The sequence below is a fragment of the Xiphophorus hellerii genome, chromosome 4 (genome assembly GCF_003331165.1).
Source record: "Xiphophorus hellerii strain 12219 chromosome 4, Xiphophorus_hellerii-4.1, whole genome shotgun sequence".
Classification (NCBI taxonomy): domain Eukaryota; kingdom Metazoa; phylum Chordata; class Actinopteri; order Cyprinodontiformes; family Poeciliidae; genus Xiphophorus; species Xiphophorus hellerii.
Window position 1 is genome coordinate 29,639,404 of NC_045675.1, and position 17,861 is coordinate 29,657,264.

A 17,861-nucleotide genomic window follows, 5' to 3' on the forward strand; every position below is an offset into this window, starting at 1 on the left:
ATAAATGTCTATAAAGTTTGTTGTACATTTCCGATCCGCCCCACAGAGTCGATGCTTTGCTTTGTACAACCACTTCTTGCTGATGTTCTTTCAAAAATGGCCGACTTCTTGTCACTTTCCCCCTAAAAGTCAGATGTGTAAGGATGTCAATGTCAAATTTATTTACATGGCACTTTAGAAACAGGTTTAAAACGGCACCAAATGCTGCACAAAAACAATAATAAAATAAGTTGATGAAAAGAAAAAGAGAAATAATACAAGAAAAAAAAAATCTATATATACTGTTAAAAAAAATCTGAGTAATAATAAGTTTTTTCAAAAAGTCACAACAGAAGAGCTACAGTATCCATTGAATGCCAAAGAATAAAAATAAGTTTTAAGAAGTGATTTAAAATGATCCAGACTGTGGACAGATCTAATCTGGAAAGGTAGAGTATTTCAGAGAACAGGACGGGATATTCGTTTGGTCTCTCTGGATCTCTTGTAGTTACTTTTAGGCCTGTTCTCTGATTAATGAATGTCACACCTTATGCACCATTTTTTGTACGTCTGTCACGTAGCATTTCATTCAAACACATTGACGTTGGTGGTTGTAATGCGAGAAAATGTGAAAAAGTCTGAGTATGATTGATATGAAATTTCAAACAATATCCTTAACCAGATATCACAAAGAGAATTCAAAATACCAATACTAACCCACAGCATGTTCCACCTCTCTCTGTTTCCTCAATTTATACCATAGTAACCAAAATAAGGCTTAAACCACGCTCAACCCATTTCCGTTCATGGTTAGTGTTAGTTTGGCATTTGTTGTTTTGGATGAAAGTCCAGGAGGCTTTGGGAATGACACGTCTTTAAACACATGATTAAATGTCCCAGAGCTCCCTGGAAACTCACCCTTGGTTGGTTGTATTCAGAAATGATAAAAAAAAAAAAAAAAGTCAAAGTCTGTTTGTGTTCAATTCTAAGCAGATCCTTAATGGTAAAAACACACAAATCCACAGACATTTTATACCACTTGATGAATAAACCAACCAGGGAAAAAAAACAGGAAAAATAGCAATGTGAGTAAAAGAATATTAGTAACCCACATACCAGCCTCTGGAAAAAGTCGGTGACTTTCACCTTTGTGGCAGCAGGAAGCTCCATTTCTGCTTTGTGCTCCGTTTTAGCTGAGGGGAGAGGAAGAAGAAAAACAATGAGGTCATTTACATCCGCCGTCCTGCAGGGAGGAGTATAGGGGAGGTCAACAGAATAAATACTGCGTCACCTAACCGTCACTTATCAAAGCTAATAAAACTGCAGCAGGTGTGGACACCATGAAAGTCAACACAATGGTTTCTGAGCTCGGGAAGCGTTTGTTGTGGAGACGCTCCGGGTCATTGTTCTGTTGCCAAGTCAATCACAGGGAGGTTTTTCTCTCTCTTAACGCAAGAACACAGACAGACTGCATTCCTCGAATCTCATCTTAACCTCCTGTGCTAAAGCAAACAGGATATTTGCTTCTTTTTTTTTTCTAAAAAGAAAAACACCCCCAGGACTCACAGATGATGTCTGGAGCTTCGACATAGTCAACGAACTCTTCCTCGTTGTCGTAGTCGCTGTACTTGTCGAGCGAGCGCCGGTGGCTGGCTTTTAGAATTTCCTGCAGAGCCTCCAGCTTCTCCAGGTGCTGGCAAAGGCTGTAGTTCCTCAGAGCCTCTTCGTGACCCGAGATGGCACGGCGAATGTGAGCTTTACCTGGAAAAATACACAAAATATAGTCAAAAATGAACAGCCGTTTGTGTTGCCGAGGCAGCCTCTAGTGTAATCCCATCAAGTTGATTCCCACTGCTGTTATTCGCTTACCAATCCGTTCACGTTCGTCTTTGTTCTTCAGGATGCCGAGTGGGGAGCATCCCTCGGGGAGCTGATCGTACACCTGAGATAAGGTCTTCTCCTGCTGGTCCTCGTCGTCGTTGGGACCCACTAAACGCAGAGGAGAGAAACGATCCGTCACTTCAACCCTGAAAACCTTCACCTGTAGTCTGAGGAGCTCAGAAATGCTCCTTTAAAGTCTGCTGCATCAGAAGTCCTGCACACGATTTTAAAGAGACAGGGTTGTTAGTTAAGCACTGATAAATGTAGTCGACACTTGGTGTACGCAATTAAATACACTGCAAAAATACAAAACCTTACCAAGTATTTTTGGGATGATTTCCAGTACAAATATCTTGTTGCACCTGAAATAAGACCAAATTAACTTACAAGTAACTTGTCAGCAATGAATAGGAGCTTGTTTTACATCAATAACTCCTTAATATTGAATTAAAAAGTACTAGTTCCACTGGCAGATTATTTCACCTACAACATGATATTTTTAACATAAGTGAAATAATCTGTCAGCGGAACTAGTACTTCTTTTTTTAAATTTAAATTAAGGAATTGTTGATTCAAAAAACAATTCTTTATCTTTCTTAAAAGTTCCTTGTAAGTTAATTATGTCTTATTCCAAGAGTAACAATTTACTTGCACTAGAAAACTAGACCAAAAAATACTTGGTAAGATTTTCTGTTTCTGCAGTGTAGCTTTTCTAATATGCTCTTAGTCTCTCTAATGGCAAATAATAAATGTCTATGATGTCTATGCTGCAGCAAATTTCTATTCGATCAGTGACTCCTTAATTGTTACTACTCCACACTATTAAGATTAAAAATAAAAGACTAAGAAAAATATTAACCATTCTCCTTTCACTTCATAATTACATACTACTTTTTGTTGGTCGATCATATAAAATCCCAACAAAATATATTGAAGTATGTGGTTGTGATGTGGCAAAATTTGAAAAAAAAAAAAAAAAGCCATGAATTTTGCTGAATTCTGTAAATATTAAAATTAAACAGCAATTATTTCTTTACTAAGAAGCTCATCAATTTCTTTTAAAACTTCATTAGTGCTTATAAGTTGTCATCTACATATTCTGGACAGAACTTTCTCTGGGTTTGGATCACACAGCTCGCCTCACTGAGGCAGAACCATTTGCTGGTGTTTGTGTTTCATCTCCGTTCCGCTGCTGCCGTCATTCACTGACGTTTCTTGCTTGGAAATTAACCTCTCTCCACGGTTCTGTGGTTAACTGCTTTATTTTCCTCGTCTGCCAGGAATTTGTTAATGAGCTGCCAGATTGAAAGCAGCTTAGTTTCCATGTCGTTATCTGTAGTTGTGTCCTAGTCCAAGAATTACAATCGTCCTCTAGGAAGTTTCTAATGTTTTCGTGTGCTCCGGTGAAACTTTCAGCTTGGCCTCTTCAGAATGTGAATTAGCTTCAACATAGACAAAAGGGGATTCAATTGGATTGTGGATTAGAAAATAAACCACAAACTTCTTTTTTTTTAATTATAAAGAATGAAATATGACATCTACAAGACATCAGAACTAATCAATCACCGCCGTTACACAACCAGTAGAGTTACAAAACCGACAACGTTGCTATCAACCACAGAACGCTTTTTTTCCTCTGGAGTTATTTTTTTTATCCACTGGACAGAGATATAAAGAAATAATCCTGCAACATTGTAACTTTTCTCCAGAATTTTTTTTTTTGTACTTTAAATTCTTCCCTTGCCTTCCCCTCTCCACTCTCTGTTGATCACAGTTTCTGCAGACAAAGCTTCTGAATTGTGTGTGTGTGTGAATCCTTAAATAGCTGTTGTGTAATAGTGCAAGGGCTCACTGTAGTTCAGTTCACTCATCTGGCAAGACCCACAGTAGCTCACACAGAATTAAAGGCAAAGAGCAGAACATTCAATAATGTTTTCTACATGAGGCAGAACCAATTTGTTTTGCTAAAGCAACAGATTGTACAATAAGAAATCCTGTTTTTTTGTAAAAGTACATTCTCTCTATTACATCTTTCAAAGCACCAAAAACATTCCCAGAAAGGTTTTCTTACACTCATGATCCAGCAATGCTGACGCTAAAAAGTGGTGCGCCATGGCTCGGTAGTGGTTGGTTTTGACCTGTGACATGGTGGACCAGAAGAGCGGCACGTTGTCTTTTATTGGCGTCTGGACCATGAACTGATGGACCTGATCGTAGATTTCTGAGACCTGGCAGGAGGAAGACAATGGAGGAGTGAAAAAAACCAGACTCTTGTGACCAGCACATTATGGACACTTCATGAATGTTTGTACGCTACTTACCTTGGCAGCCTCCTGGGCCATTTTAATCAGGGAGGTGAACTGGTTCAGTACCCCCGGCAGAGCATTCTTCTCAAAGAGGCACTCCTGTGCCTGGGCAATCATCAGCTGGATCAGCATGCTGACCATGGCCGGACTCATGTCGTAGCTCGGGGTGTGGGTGAAGGTTGCCTTGAGGTGACTTAGCATGCCTGAGGGGAGAGGTTTGAGTTAACAAAAACCTAAACAAAACCCAAGCGGCTTCAAAACATTTATGTTCTGCTTTCAACCTCCATTTAATGGAACATTCTGGGTTAGAAAACGTCAACAACTTTTCAGGAAACCTCCAGGTAAAATTAAGAAGCTAAATTTTCTAGAGAGGCGTCTGTTTTTGTAATGTTAGCCACACTAGCTAGGCTAACTGTTAATTCAACATGGTAAAGGCCGCTTTTTTGTAATATTAGCCAAATTGAATTAGCAATTAGCTAAACTAATTGCTAATTCAACATGGTAAAGGCCGCTTTTTTGTAATATTAGCCACACTAGCCAGGCTAATTACTAGTAGAACATGGTAAAGGTTGCTATTTTTTTTGTAATGTTAGGCCCACTAGCTGCGCTAACTGCTATTAGGAGATGCTAAAAACAGCTTAGAAGGTGGCCTCTACAATAATGTCTTTGTTTTAAGGTACGAAATTGCTTTTTTTTAGCGACTGCTCTCTTACACTCAAACGGCGTGACATCACTTCTGCTCCTAGCATAATATTTTATTACCACTCACTACAGAAAGGCTAGACAACTTATTTTGAACTGTGCTCCTATTTTCCACTATAATAGTTCTTATAGTAATCAGTAATTGACAAACTGGTATTAAATAAAACTGAGATTCTACTTTTTCAATCTTTCAAAGTATTCTGCTTCAACCTTTGATTAATGGTAGACTTCATACGAATAATGGTAGTCCTAAAACATATTCAATAGTTTTAACAAAACTGAAACAAATAAATAGATGCGACTCAAACAGCAATTTGTTCTGAAATACTTGACCTGTTTATTTTATTGTTATTCATCTGATAATTATATAAATCAAAAGGTTCCTCCCAGAATGCAGTAGGATTATCAGTTTTTCCAACAAGCCAGTGTGTATTTTGTTTTGTTAGATTAGCTAGTAGCAACAGAAAGCTATTTATTACTTAGTAACAGAGAACTCGATTGCTAGGACACATTATGCAACATGGTTTCTCCTACAACTCTTTAGAGCACTGAAGCAAATCCAACATATATTTAGATGTGTACATAAATAAATGCTCAGCAATTGTCAGCTCTCAGTTTAGTTTTGCTGCTTGCACAATGTTCCCTGTCACAACATAAGTGCTTTAGTTACTACAAGTCAAAAAAAGATTCATCAAAGCGAGAAAAGCGAAGCCAAGTTGCGAGCTGTAATTACAGTGAAAGACCAGCCGTACAGCAGAGCCATATATCTATCAAGATCTGACGGCGATTCTTGAAAACCTTTGAGCGATGGAGAGCTACTTTGTGTTTCTGATGCTTTTTTGGACTGGAGCCACATGACAAGGAGCCAGAAACATCATCTGCATTCATTCTTCCTCTTGACACGGACACCAGAGGGCGGCGGCGGCGGCTGGCTGATAAGCTGACACGAGCGTCGACGAACTTTATCTCAGCAGCATGTTATTGTGTCCTTACTGCCATTGTGTACGGTACAAAGAAACACCAACATTTCATGGAAGTGTTTAGGGAGGCTGCTATTTAAAAGAATTGTAGCTGACAGTTTCTTTCACCGTTTCACTCTGGAGTTGCAAACGCAAACTCCCCCCTGGGCTGACTTCCACGTCGTTACAGGTTAATGCGGTCAAAGTGAAAATGTACCTGCGGCTCTTTGAAAAGACGAGATGGCCTCCTGCAAGCCCGCTACTGTCTGCCGGTCACTTCTGGTGCCGATCTGGGAGTACAGAGCGGCCAAGTTGAAGACCATGCTGGCCTTCTCTAGAGACAGGTTCTGCTGGCAGACGGGAACGCCTGTGAAGGAGTCGTACCTGCAGGAAAGAAGACGACGCTCTTCACCATTTACAGCTCAATTTGGAGCACAAACATAATTTTACAAGTGGCTTAAAATACATAAATGAGTCAAGGCACAGTCTAAAACGTCTTTACTATAATCTTCACTTTATTTTGAGACATGTTTTTCATATTAGCAGCAGCTTTTATGTCATTTCTGCCTTTTTATTTCCACAACTAGAACCTCTCATTGCACAGGAAGACAAACAGCTGGTACCAACCTAAATCTTTCTCATTTAAAGCTCCTATAAGCAAGCAAGGCTTTACGTAGGGATATACCAGCTGATCCACAGGCTTAAGGAGGTGTCAGAATACTTGAAGACTGAAAACCCCCAACATGGCAGCTGATTTAGGAGATTCCTGCTCTCTGTCTTCTTCATTTATGTAGCACTTTGCTTTTTTAAGGCAGAAACTATGGAAATTAAGGTACCGTAATCGTTTGGTTCGTTTTAAACGCACATCGTGTTTGTTAGTTTTTCATAATTGCAAAAACTGAGCCTGTCACAATAACAAATTTTGCTGGACGATAAAATGTCCCAGTGATTATTGCGATAAATGATAATATTGTTGTTTTGAAACCATTTTCAAGTAATATCTTGATAACGGCAACATAATGCAAGTTCATCCCCTCAAAGACCAATAAACTTTAACATAAAAAACACTTGGCACTGGAACTGGAAGACATTTTAGGTAAGGGAAGGTAATCCATCCATCCATCCATCCATCTTCTTCCGCTTATCCGAGGTCGGGTCGCGGGGGTAGCAGCTTCAGAAGGGAGGCCCAGACTTCCCTCTCCCCAGCCACTTCTTCTAGCTCCTCCGGGGGAATCCCGAGGCGTTCCCAGGCCAGCCGAGAGACATAGTCCCTCCAGCGTGTCCTGGGTCTTCCCCGGGGCCTCCTCCCGGTGGGACGTGCCCGGAACACCTCACCAGGGAGGCGTCCAGGAGGCATCCTGACCAGATGCCCGAGCCACCTCAACTGGCTCCTCTCGATGTGAAGGAGCAGCGGCTCTACTCTGAGTCCCTCCCGGATGACTGAGCTTCTCACCCTATCTCTAAGGGAGAGCCCAGCCACCCTACGGAGAAAACCCATTTCGGCCGCTTGTATCCGCGATCTCGTTCTTTCGGTAAAGGTAATTTTATTTATATTTTATTTATAATTTTATTTATATTTAAATATCCAAAATAAAACAAAACAACCAAAAATAATACATAAAACAGAAACAAACACATATAACTAAAACCATAAATAAAATGTGTCATGAAGTCTCTGTAAACAAAATTGCCTTTCAAAAATGATCATCAGAATGGAAATTATGGAGCTCATTTTAATTTATTATGTGATTAATTGGTTTTTGCGACAGGTTACGTTACTCACAAAGTTCTGCGTATTTTATTAGGAGATAGAGCACAACTGTGTAGTGGAAACCAATAAATATATGGCTTCTGTTTATTCAACCTTCACTGAGTGAATATTTTGTGGAGTCTCCTAAAGCATGATGCTGCCACCACCATGTTTCACTATGAGATCCGGTGTGTCCAGTTAGTTTTCTACTGTGCTTCCCATGTAGACAACAACGTCCCAAAGCATCTTTCACTTGTTTGCTTATATCTGGGTTACTTTTGTGTTGGTGCAATCCCATAAAACGGCAATAAAATACATTTGGGTTTGTTGTGACATGGCAAAATGTAAAAATGTTTAAATGGTATGAATGATTTTGATTTTTGTAAAGCAGAATACTTAGTAATACCAGGTGAAGAAGATGCCCGTCTGCCGTGTCGGGGAGAAGAAGCGGTTCTCTATCAGAGGAAGGTGACTGTAGTATTTTGCGAGCAGCTCCACCCCAGTTTCGTTTCGGCTTGGTGTTCTGCAGGCCTAAGGCATAAAAAATGTTAATTTAATACAGTAGTAATAATAAACCTGTAGAAGTGAGGATGTAATATTCTCACTCAAACTCTCAAAGACTAGTCTTTTTTTTTTTTAAAAAAAGGAAAAGTATTTGAAGTTGTAGGAACACAACCGGTTATTTCCACACCTTGAGGAGTGGATATAAAGGTGGTTTTTACAGTAGAGAATTATACGTTGGGAAGAAAACATTCAAAAGCACTACCTGTCTGAGGTCCATCAGGTCGGCGATCTCGTCTTCAAAAGTCCTTCCGTCTTCGTTGTAGTGATCCAGGATGAAGTCCTGTCAAACACACAGGAGTCAACCCTGAGCCCAACGCATTTATTCATTCATTGCCGACATTTTGTGGGGCTTTTCTGTTCTGCTGTACACATAAGCCGAAGAATGCGTGTTAAAAGCCGTCCTATTTCAGAGCCAGCCGGCTGCACCTGCTAATTAGCTCAGAGATATGCGCGGAGATCAATTACTGACAGGAAACCAGACCAGGAAGCGACGAGCGATAAACGAGCCATCGTGACATTTACAAGCGGGCTTCCCCACGGCGCAGCGGAGCTCGATAATTACTCCGGCGTTCTAAGCGGCTACTGACCCGCTTTGGAACGACTTTATGGTTGTAGCTGTGCTGATAGGCAGGCGTGTAAAACGTGCAGAGGATAAAAGCTGTTTTTTGGCAGGTACTGCGACAATAACAACAAACTGCTGGAATGTGCTTTGGAAACGTCCCACGCGCATTTGACGTTTAGGTAACAAAAAAACCCCACAATGCCAGATTAGAGATCAGAGCTGCTATTAATATAGCGGAGGGCGAATGGTGGTGCAGACAAATGACCCAAATCCGAAATGAAAGGAGTCTCATTTTAAATCCCAACTGAAAACATTGACTATTATAATGTGGGTCATGTTTGCAGGATGGATATTAGCATTTTAACATTGATTATTGCAGGATGGGACGTCATTTTATGAAGCAATAAAAGGATCTGAATGCTATATAACAATAAACTCAATCCTGGACAATGACGTAAAGCTAGATTTCAGCACAGCCCTAAACATGCATTTGCTTTTCTTTAATTCTACCATTCTTTTATATTTTAGGATACATATTGACATCAAGACGCGGCGTTTGATGTTTTTATACCTTGAATGGTGCAGAGAAGTCAACTTCTTTCGTCTCCTTCAGACCCAGAGCAATCAGGGGAATGTTGGTAGTCTCCCTGTAAGCAAAACAGAAAGAAGGTTGTCTTGCGATCAACAACGTATTGGCATTCAGTTTCTATGCTCCTCTAATCCGGAAGAAACTTCCACAAAACAAGTTAGTAAATTCAACAAACGTGACCAGTTGAAGCCAAGGCCACTAAAATAATAAAGAGAAAACTGCAGTAAACCCCATTAAACCAATCTGATTTACTTACAGCAACATCAAGGATCAGAATGTTTTTTTCCTAATCATTGCATGTTGTTAATTATTGAACCTGGAAAAAAGGTCAACAATACTGAATAATTTGAAATAACTAAGCTGATCCAAGCAGTTCAAGCTGAGAAAGTTAACATTTTGTTGGGCCTTTATGTCGAAAATCATATTAGCGAAGCCAGGATTTGGCAGATGGTGTAGTGAACACACTCTGCAGGAGTTGGGATTTAAAGGTGAATGAGGGCCTCGCGCTGCACCGACTCTCCATCAATTAATCATCCTCTCCCGCCTCCCCGCGCCCTGACTCACTGCTTCGCTTCAGCAACGCAGTGAAGCAAACTCCTGTAATTGCTCCTTCTTTAGAAAAAAATTCCTGTTATTAAAACCAGCTTCTAGTAAAAGCGAGACTGCACCGCGTCCTGAAACCTCTCGTTTCATCTCGGCTGGCGCCGTAATCGTTTGGAATGTGGAGCGGGAAGGACTCGGACGTCTGCTGCAGACAGACGGAGAGCAGGTTCAGCTCGTTATCGGGGCTGAAGAAATACACCGTGACAAGTACCTGCTGCCGTTCACAAACCAAACAAACAAACAAAAAATCTAAATCCTCATCAGCTTCACAGTAGAGTTAGAAACTAAAGGAGGAAATACACACACAAAAAATAATTTGCAGCAATAAAGAGGTCAGGGTGTTTCCAAAGGAAGTCATTGCACTCGATGTCGGAGGTACAAACTTTAAAGTGTTTTATTAGGATATGATGTGATAGATCAATGTAAAGTAAGTAGAGCATAATTGTGAGGTAAAAGGAGAAATAATTCCATATGAATATTAAAATGTTGGCTAATTTAATTATTTAGAGGCAAGAGAAACCTAATGTGGGGATGATGTCAAGCTGAAGCCCAGAGTTTGTTTTCTAACAGACTTTTTATAGTAAACATATTTCACAAAAGGTATTATTTACATGCAATTTTCACTAAGTGTTGGTAACAACCCAAGTAATCCATATGCAGAAACAAACCAAAACAAATAAGTTCAGAAATTAATTTATGTGAAATAATGTAAACTAAGAGTGAAAAATATTCATTTCTCCTGAGTAATAAGGAAGATGATGGCTTTCTAATCGACGCTGGATTTCAGCTGGTCTCTTGGCTTTCTATTCCTTTTTCCACCTCCCTTCCTGCGTGTGTTCAATACTTTTTCCCTCCGTCATTTCTAATTGTTACACATAAATTAGTTCCTGAACTTATTTGTTTTGGTTTCTCTCCCTTCTTTTTGGAGATAAAAAACATAATATGCTCACAAAAAAATTCAGAAAGAGATGGGAAACATGAGCCAAGATGGAAACTGAACTTAAAAACAAACGAGCATAAAAACTTCATCAAAAAGTATGTGTGTCTCTGTAACCGGGGTTAAAACATGGAATAGAATGATTAAAAGCCATAAAGCGGCTTGAATATTTAAAATTTGACTGAAATCTGTGATGCTGATTTATTTACTTTTTAATCTGTTTTTTGTTAACATTTTTTCTTCTCGTCTGGACTTGTTGAGTTCATGTATTCTGTTCATTTTTATCCTGCTGCAGCTAAGAAGAGTGGAAATGGTTTATTTGTAATGAACACGTAAGAAAAGGCTGAATAGCTTATGAATAATTTTTATTTGTTTTGGATTTCTTTGACTGCAGTTGGATTGTTGATTGACTAACAACTATTTGATGCATACTGATGATTCTGACGATGGCACTTGACAAAATATAATGCTACTGGTAATGTTACTGGTTTCTAAACTGGTGATTAAGACGTTTTTAACTTTTGCATTTTCATGATGTAAAGCACTTTGGACGGCCTTGTTGCCGGAAACGTGATACACATTCAAAAATGTACAGCAATAATAATCACCTGGTGAAATTTTCATGTCAATAGCACCATCTAGAAATATGTTTAGTATGAAAAACTGTGATGTGTTCAATACTTTAACATAATTTTGATAAAATAATAATTATACACAACCCACAAAAAGATTAGTTAGTCCCCGATGCGGCCGTCGCAAGGTTCGATTCCCGGCCTATTGACCTTTGCCGCATGTCTTCCCTCTCTCTTTTCACCTACTTTCCTGTCTTAGCACGTTCAAATAAAAGCCTTAAATAAAGCCAGAAAAACCTTTAAAAAAAATATACGCTGAACTTTGAGGTTGTAAAGTGACAGGACATGACCGAGTGGAAAGAACACATTTGTAATTCCCTGCAAGGTGAAGCTTCGCGTATCAACGGAGGCACAAGCTGTCCGGACTACATGCTCCGGCAAAACAACTCCTCGTACTCATTCATCGCTTTAAGATAGCGCTGCATTCCTCTGGCGCACTGGCTCAGTGAATCACTGCAGATCTTCTGCGTCAGCAGCACAGACAGCAGAGATAGGGGCTGCACGGCGATGCATCAGCGCTTGTAGATGAGATCACTCTGATCTCTGGTTTGGTTCAGCAGGGTACAGGTCCCGGGAGGGGAGGCGTTTGTAATGCTGGGAATCTAAGATGTCAAAAGCTTCACAGAAAATTCCCTGCATTTGTGCACTCTGACCGTTTGAAAGAAAGTCTTTAAGTTAAGGAAGGCGGGAAAAGCGGCGATCGGGATCACAGGTTCGACCTGATTAGATTCTCAGAGATGACAACTTGGGAAGCTTACGTGTGGTAAATTTGTATCGTTAATTTGGAGCGTTTTTCTGATTACAGCTGCATGTTTTGACTACTTGTGTGACTCCAGAGTTTGCAGGAGGCCCTGATCTCTCACCAGATACCAGTCTCCTCCTTCAGAGGAAGAGCACAAAAACCAACAACCTGATGCGATTTAATGAAGGTTATCTTTAGAAACTTTCTATAACAGAGAAGAGAGAGGTATATTCCAGCTAACACTTGAGATTTGCATTACATTTGACTGTGGTGAGGCCTTTAACCAGCTCCAATGAAGTCATGTTGACCGTTGTTTCCCTCTCATACAACAAGGTTGGGGAAAGACATGCAGTGATGATGTTTCCATGGCATCAATTTTAGACACTGACATTTTTTGGGAGGCAGGACTGAAACAGTGACACCCCCAAGAGAGAGAGGTTTAGGCCATGGTCCCCTCATGTTGTCACCTCTCTTCCCCAAAAAACAATACATTTAGAAATTTATGGGTCATTTTTAGGGTATGAAATATGAAAAAATATGGAATGACTTGAAATCTAAACAACCTGAGCTACAATAAAAAAAAAATGCCGGAAAGCATTTTGAACTGCCTTTTTGCTGAAATGTGTTTTACACATAAACCTGATTGATAGTGAGGTATTTTTTATAGAGGTTTGATGGATGTAGAAGTTTTGAAAATCAATAGAAAATAAAGATGAACATTTATTCCTATGCATCTGGTTCTTGTCCAATATTTATGAAGCTAAAAAAAGTGTGTCAATGTACAAAATGTAAACATTGATACAAATTTTAGTTGCTTTAATAAGAATTAAACAACCACTAGTCAGATTTTTTTTAAAAAGATGGTTAGAAAAGGGGAAAAGAAAAGAAAACAATTTTAAACAGGGTTTCTGCAGGTTTCACCAACTCAATTTAAGACTTTTTAAGACCATTATTTAAGACCTACAAGAAATGTCTGAACTTTGTCCAGCCAATTGGCAATCTATTTGTACTTATCCATGATAGATGCATAAAAACTAGCAAAGTGAAAACGTTTTAAGGACGAGCGATTTTTAAAGCAAATGTGTTGCTGAAACTGAAACTGGGAAGAGTGACAATAAGGGACGCCATTTAGAAGACGGAGATCTCCTGGGAAAAGCCTAGAAAGGTTATGAGAGTCTTGTCTTTGTGTATTCACCACTGAGGTTGTGTTTCGAGCAGGCTAGGTCTCCACTGTGGAGATTTGTACCATCACCCCAAAGAGACAGCTGCTCACAAATCACCTAAAAGAACTTTCTCAACACATCCAAGAGCTTTTTGTTCAGGTAATGAGTATGCAAGGGCTGCGTGGTAGGGTTTGTTTGCTGGCGTGTGCGTGTATGTGTGTTTCAGGCTGTGGGAAACACAGGTGGACAGATAATGCTTGCTTCAGAGTCTGTGTATTGTCACACAGAACGGTGGGCTGGTGATTCTTTAAGAACCTGGCAGACACCGACAACAAGCCGTTTGTTCTGACCCTCCATTCACTCCTTAATCCCCAAGCCGAGGACACTGGGGAAAAACAATTTCATCCAGAAGCAGCTGCTAAACTTTCCGTGTGTTAATAATCCAAATCCCAAATGGAAAAGTATGAAGTTCAACATCAGATGAATTGCTGAGCAGAAAATATTTGAAAAAAAAGAAAGAATGAACCTAAGTGGGAAAGTATTTGCCTCCCTGATCGCTGCGGGGAAGGAAAGTTCATAATCTTCCACTGTTTGTGTGTATCGGTGCAGACTGACTCCCTGAATCTAGGTTAAAACCTCCTGAGTGTTGTAGGACGGCGTCCATGTGGGACAAACAAAATAATCCGGGATTATCGTAGTGCCGACATGAGAGGGCGTTTTGGGTTTGTGAGGTAATTTACAAGAAAACTCGTCTAGGTCTGAGCCTGGTGCTATGTAAGTGGTCGATGTAATCAGTGCTGCGGACAAACGCGTTCAAAGTGAGTCCATTCACGAGGGGCGTTAACTTTCTGCAGAACTTTGAGATTAAAAATTGTGTTTGTTTTTTTTTTTTTAAACAAAATTGAATTGACCCCAGAGACACAAATTATTTTAGGGCTACTTTTACCTATAGAAAGGAGCCTTAGCATTTCCTCACAAAGCCAAGTACTTTGCTTTGAACTTAAAATAAGCTCAACCACCAAAACTAGAAAAACAGAAAAAAATTAATAAAAATATGAAGTTCTGCTCAGCTAGAATTAAAAGACAAAGAATAGAAGTTGTGATTTATCTCTGTCTGACATGGAGTCCTTGTCAAGAGATTTTTATGAGCGTCTTAAAATGAGTGATTGAGCAACTCTAGTGTACAAAGGGAGGTTGTTCCAGCACTGGGAAGCCTCCATCACAGGTGACTGGTAGACCTTGTAGGTCGTGCTTGGAATGAAGCAAAGGGGTCAAAGGTTTATTTGAATTTGGTGCAGCAAACCATTAAAACTCTTAAAAACAAGAAATAAAACCAAGAACTGGATCCTTCATTGAACAGGGAGCTGATTATGAGCAAATGCAATTGTACCATAAAAGCTAAAGTTCCACAGTTTGCAGGCTTGAAGCATTTTAGGTGCTTTTAAAACACAATATCAGCAATGAGCTTAGAAAAACAACTGTTGCTCACCATTGAAATAAGAAGAGGGAGTTCTAGAGCTAGTTTGAATTCATATATTAAACCATCCTGCCAGCATACGGGTCCGTCTCGTTGTGAGAGTAAGCAGTTCAAGGAAGCAGGATGGCGAATTACCCTCTGGCTCTGGGTGGGAGCAATCAGAGCCTATAATTATACCTGAGCATTTGCCAGCTCATTCTCTGCTGTATGCTTGCTAAACGGGAGCCAAGAGCCTCCTTCCAGGTGAGTCCTCTGGTTGACGCGTTGATCCCCGTTGGCTGAACTGTGGCTTTGATGTGATGCGCCGGCTAACCGGATCACCCTCAGTCACCTTTTCAAACGATGAGGAAATGCTTCGTCGCCTAATTTCCCTCCAAACATCCAGCCGCGCTTTTTAAAGCTTTTGCATTTCCTCATTGCTGTGACTGAAACGTTTGTGTTTGAGGTTGTGGAGGATCCTCCAGATATGAATGTTTTGTTTTCCTTCACACCACAGAAAGTTGTGAATAAACAAAATAAATGAAAAAAGAAACCAAAAAAAACAACCTCTCAGTACCACGCACACCTCAGCAGAACACACCCAGTGATGAAACTTGCAAAAAACACCAGACGCTTAAATTGGGTTTGCATAAAGGTTCAGCTCACAGTTTCCTTGTTGCTTTTTATACAGTGGCACAGAAACCCGTTAGTCTGGTTTGACATTCAAATGATCGGTCTGTCTTCAGGGTTTCTCTAAATGTCCTTCTCCTTTTGAACGTCTTCAGTCATGAAGCTACTTTTAATTAAAGAGAACTTATTAACTAAAAATAACACATTTTAGAGCCACATTTTCCCTTCTGTCAATCAACTTTACTATTCTTCCTCCGCAGGTGCTTTTAAAAGTAACTTAAGGTGAAGACACCGACTTGTCAAATAGTTGTGAAGAACCCTCAGCGCTACGTGGAGGGACGCTTTTAACATAACTACAATAAGAAACTCCACCGATTTGTACATTTCAATGTGAATCAAAGCAACAAAAATAAATGTGTGAATGAAGACCAATAGTAATTGACAATGAAAATGCATAATTTATAAATGCCAATAAATAGATTGCAAACAGTAGGTGTAGATGTCTTTGTGCAGCTAAACGTTCCCGTTACTTTACTGTTTATGACTGTTTCTAAACCTGAGGTCAGCAGAAACATATTCATAATTATAAAGGGGTCAGGAAAGGCGTCCTTACTCTGCGCTCTGATAGACGTCCACTGAGCTGTTGAGTCCTTCCAGCTGTCCCATCAGCAGCTGCAGGTTGGAGTTGACGTAGCTTAGCTCCAGAACAACCATCTCTTTAACCTTGTTGTTGTTTGTGGCCCTGCAAGGAGCAACAAACGAGAGGACAGACAAAAGCAAAGGATTAAACAGAGGATAAAAGGATACACATGCAGATAGTAATCCCCTTTAAAGTAAGGCCCGAGGCTGAACGGGAAAAGAAAACATCTATTAGTGGGACTAAAGGTTTCTGTGGCTGAATATTAAAACAAATCTCTCTCTTCCAGTAATCTGGACCACAGAACACAAACACACACTCACATAGTATATACATTTGTCTTCACAAGGATTTTGCATTGACTTCTATTCTTTCTATAGCCCAACTTTAATGTTGTCTTGTTTTGTTGTATATTAGGTGATTAATAAAAACTTAAAACTTCACAGCAAAATAACCTTAACGAGTGAAATAATGGCTATATTTGCACAAGATGAGAAGTTGTGCGTCTTTGTGAAACCAACAGCAAAGGTTTCGCTGCCTGAGAGAGATAAGGTTGCCCTAGCAACTTAGGGTTGCGTTTCTTGTAACACCCATGAAGCACCTGTCTGCGGCTTTTTGTGGGAAGGAATTTATGTTTCACTGGCAGCCCTCTTAAAACAAAAACCAGCACACTGGCCCGGATACTAGCTGACAATCGCATCCCGTCCAGCCATCTTATCTGCATGACCGTAACAGAGAAGATGGATGGATGCTAAACACACCTAAAACTTGTCAGGTCAGAGCCAAACTCTTTGGCACTGACACCACTCTGTAATTACAGGGTATTATTTTCAACATTAGGTGTGATATGCGATTAGGTGTCGACAGACAACTTTAAAAAAAAAATGCAGCGATTTTTGGCTAAGAACCAGAAAAAAAGACACCATACACACGCACTGCTAGGTCTCCAGTGAGAATGTTTTTACTGTCAATTATTTCTAGTGATAGCAAAGCGTTTAAATAATAATTTCAGTAATCATTTTCATTTTGAAACATCAGTAAAACTTTTTTTTTTCTACACACAGTGCGACGTCACCCCTTCTGCCAGCATAAATACCCGCTGCTCATTACAGTAAGGCTAGAAAAAAATCTGTTTACACTATAAGACTTGCTTTTCATTTCAACCCACCAACAGCTTTATTTATTTTTTTTAAATCTCGGTTTAGGGGGGAAAAAAAAACTGGGTTGAAGAGGTGGATGTGCTGTGGGTTGGAAAAAAGTGATGCAGAAAACCTGACCATAAGCTGTTATTAAAGTCCAATTTCAATATCAAATATCACCCAGCAGTGTGTGGGAACCAGACAGGAAGCCAGCAAGTGTGGCTTTACACAAGGATTTTCCCCCATCCTCTTCTCTGGAAAAGCAGTTTTATACGTTTGGCACCTTGACATTATTGTCTTGAGGAAAAGATGCCGAGCTCTGATACAGGACAGGACAAAAGTTTGTAACTTTAAACAGGGCGACCCACGCAATCCTTTTTGTCCGTTCTCCTGTGATAAATATCTTCTAATTCTCCATAATAACTTTTCAACACAAACAAAAACAATCCTGGTTCAAATTTTAAATGAAGCATCATTAAAAGAGAAGAGTTGTGGTTTTAAAAGTGAAACAGTGGAAGAAAGAAGAAAAAAATTAAGAAAAGAAGAGAGAGAAACTGGTCAGACCAGACAGACTCCACCTGTTGCTGATTGGGAGAGGAATGCAGAACAATGGAGAAGGGGCCAAAGAAA

General features: G+C 39.9%; 1 protein-coding gene across 2 annotated transcripts in view; it reads right to left on the reverse strand.

Moving 5' to 3' along the window:
* Positions 1 to 17,861, reverse strand: part of rhpn2 (rhophilin, Rho GTPase binding protein 2) — a 32,631-nt gene that overhangs the window by 6,031 nt on the left and 8,739 nt on the right. The window contains exons 3-12 of one of the 2 annotated variants that reach the window (XM_032561053.1): positions 16,069 to 16,197; positions 9,275 to 9,350; positions 8,344 to 8,421; positions 7,984 to 8,108; positions 6,045 to 6,211; positions 4,182 to 4,369; positions 3,932 to 4,088; positions 1,849 to 1,968; positions 1,546 to 1,740; positions 1,126 to 1,172 (exon numbers count right to left, since the gene is read on the reverse strand). In XM_032561053.1, the coding sequence (XP_032416944.1) occupies positions 1,126 to 1,172; positions 1,546 to 1,740; positions 1,849 to 1,968; positions 3,932 to 4,088; positions 4,182 to 4,369; positions 6,045 to 6,211; positions 7,984 to 8,108; positions 8,344 to 8,421; positions 9,275 to 9,350; positions 16,069 to 16,197 (1,282 nt within the window). Of the gene's footprint in view, positions 1 to 1,095; positions 1,173 to 1,545; positions 1,741 to 1,848; positions 1,969 to 3,931; positions 4,089 to 4,181; positions 4,370 to 6,044; positions 6,212 to 7,983; positions 8,109 to 8,343; positions 8,422 to 9,274; positions 9,351 to 16,068; positions 16,198 to 17,861 lie in introns of both variants that reach the window. The other variant, XM_032561052.1, reaches the window with a different exon arrangement.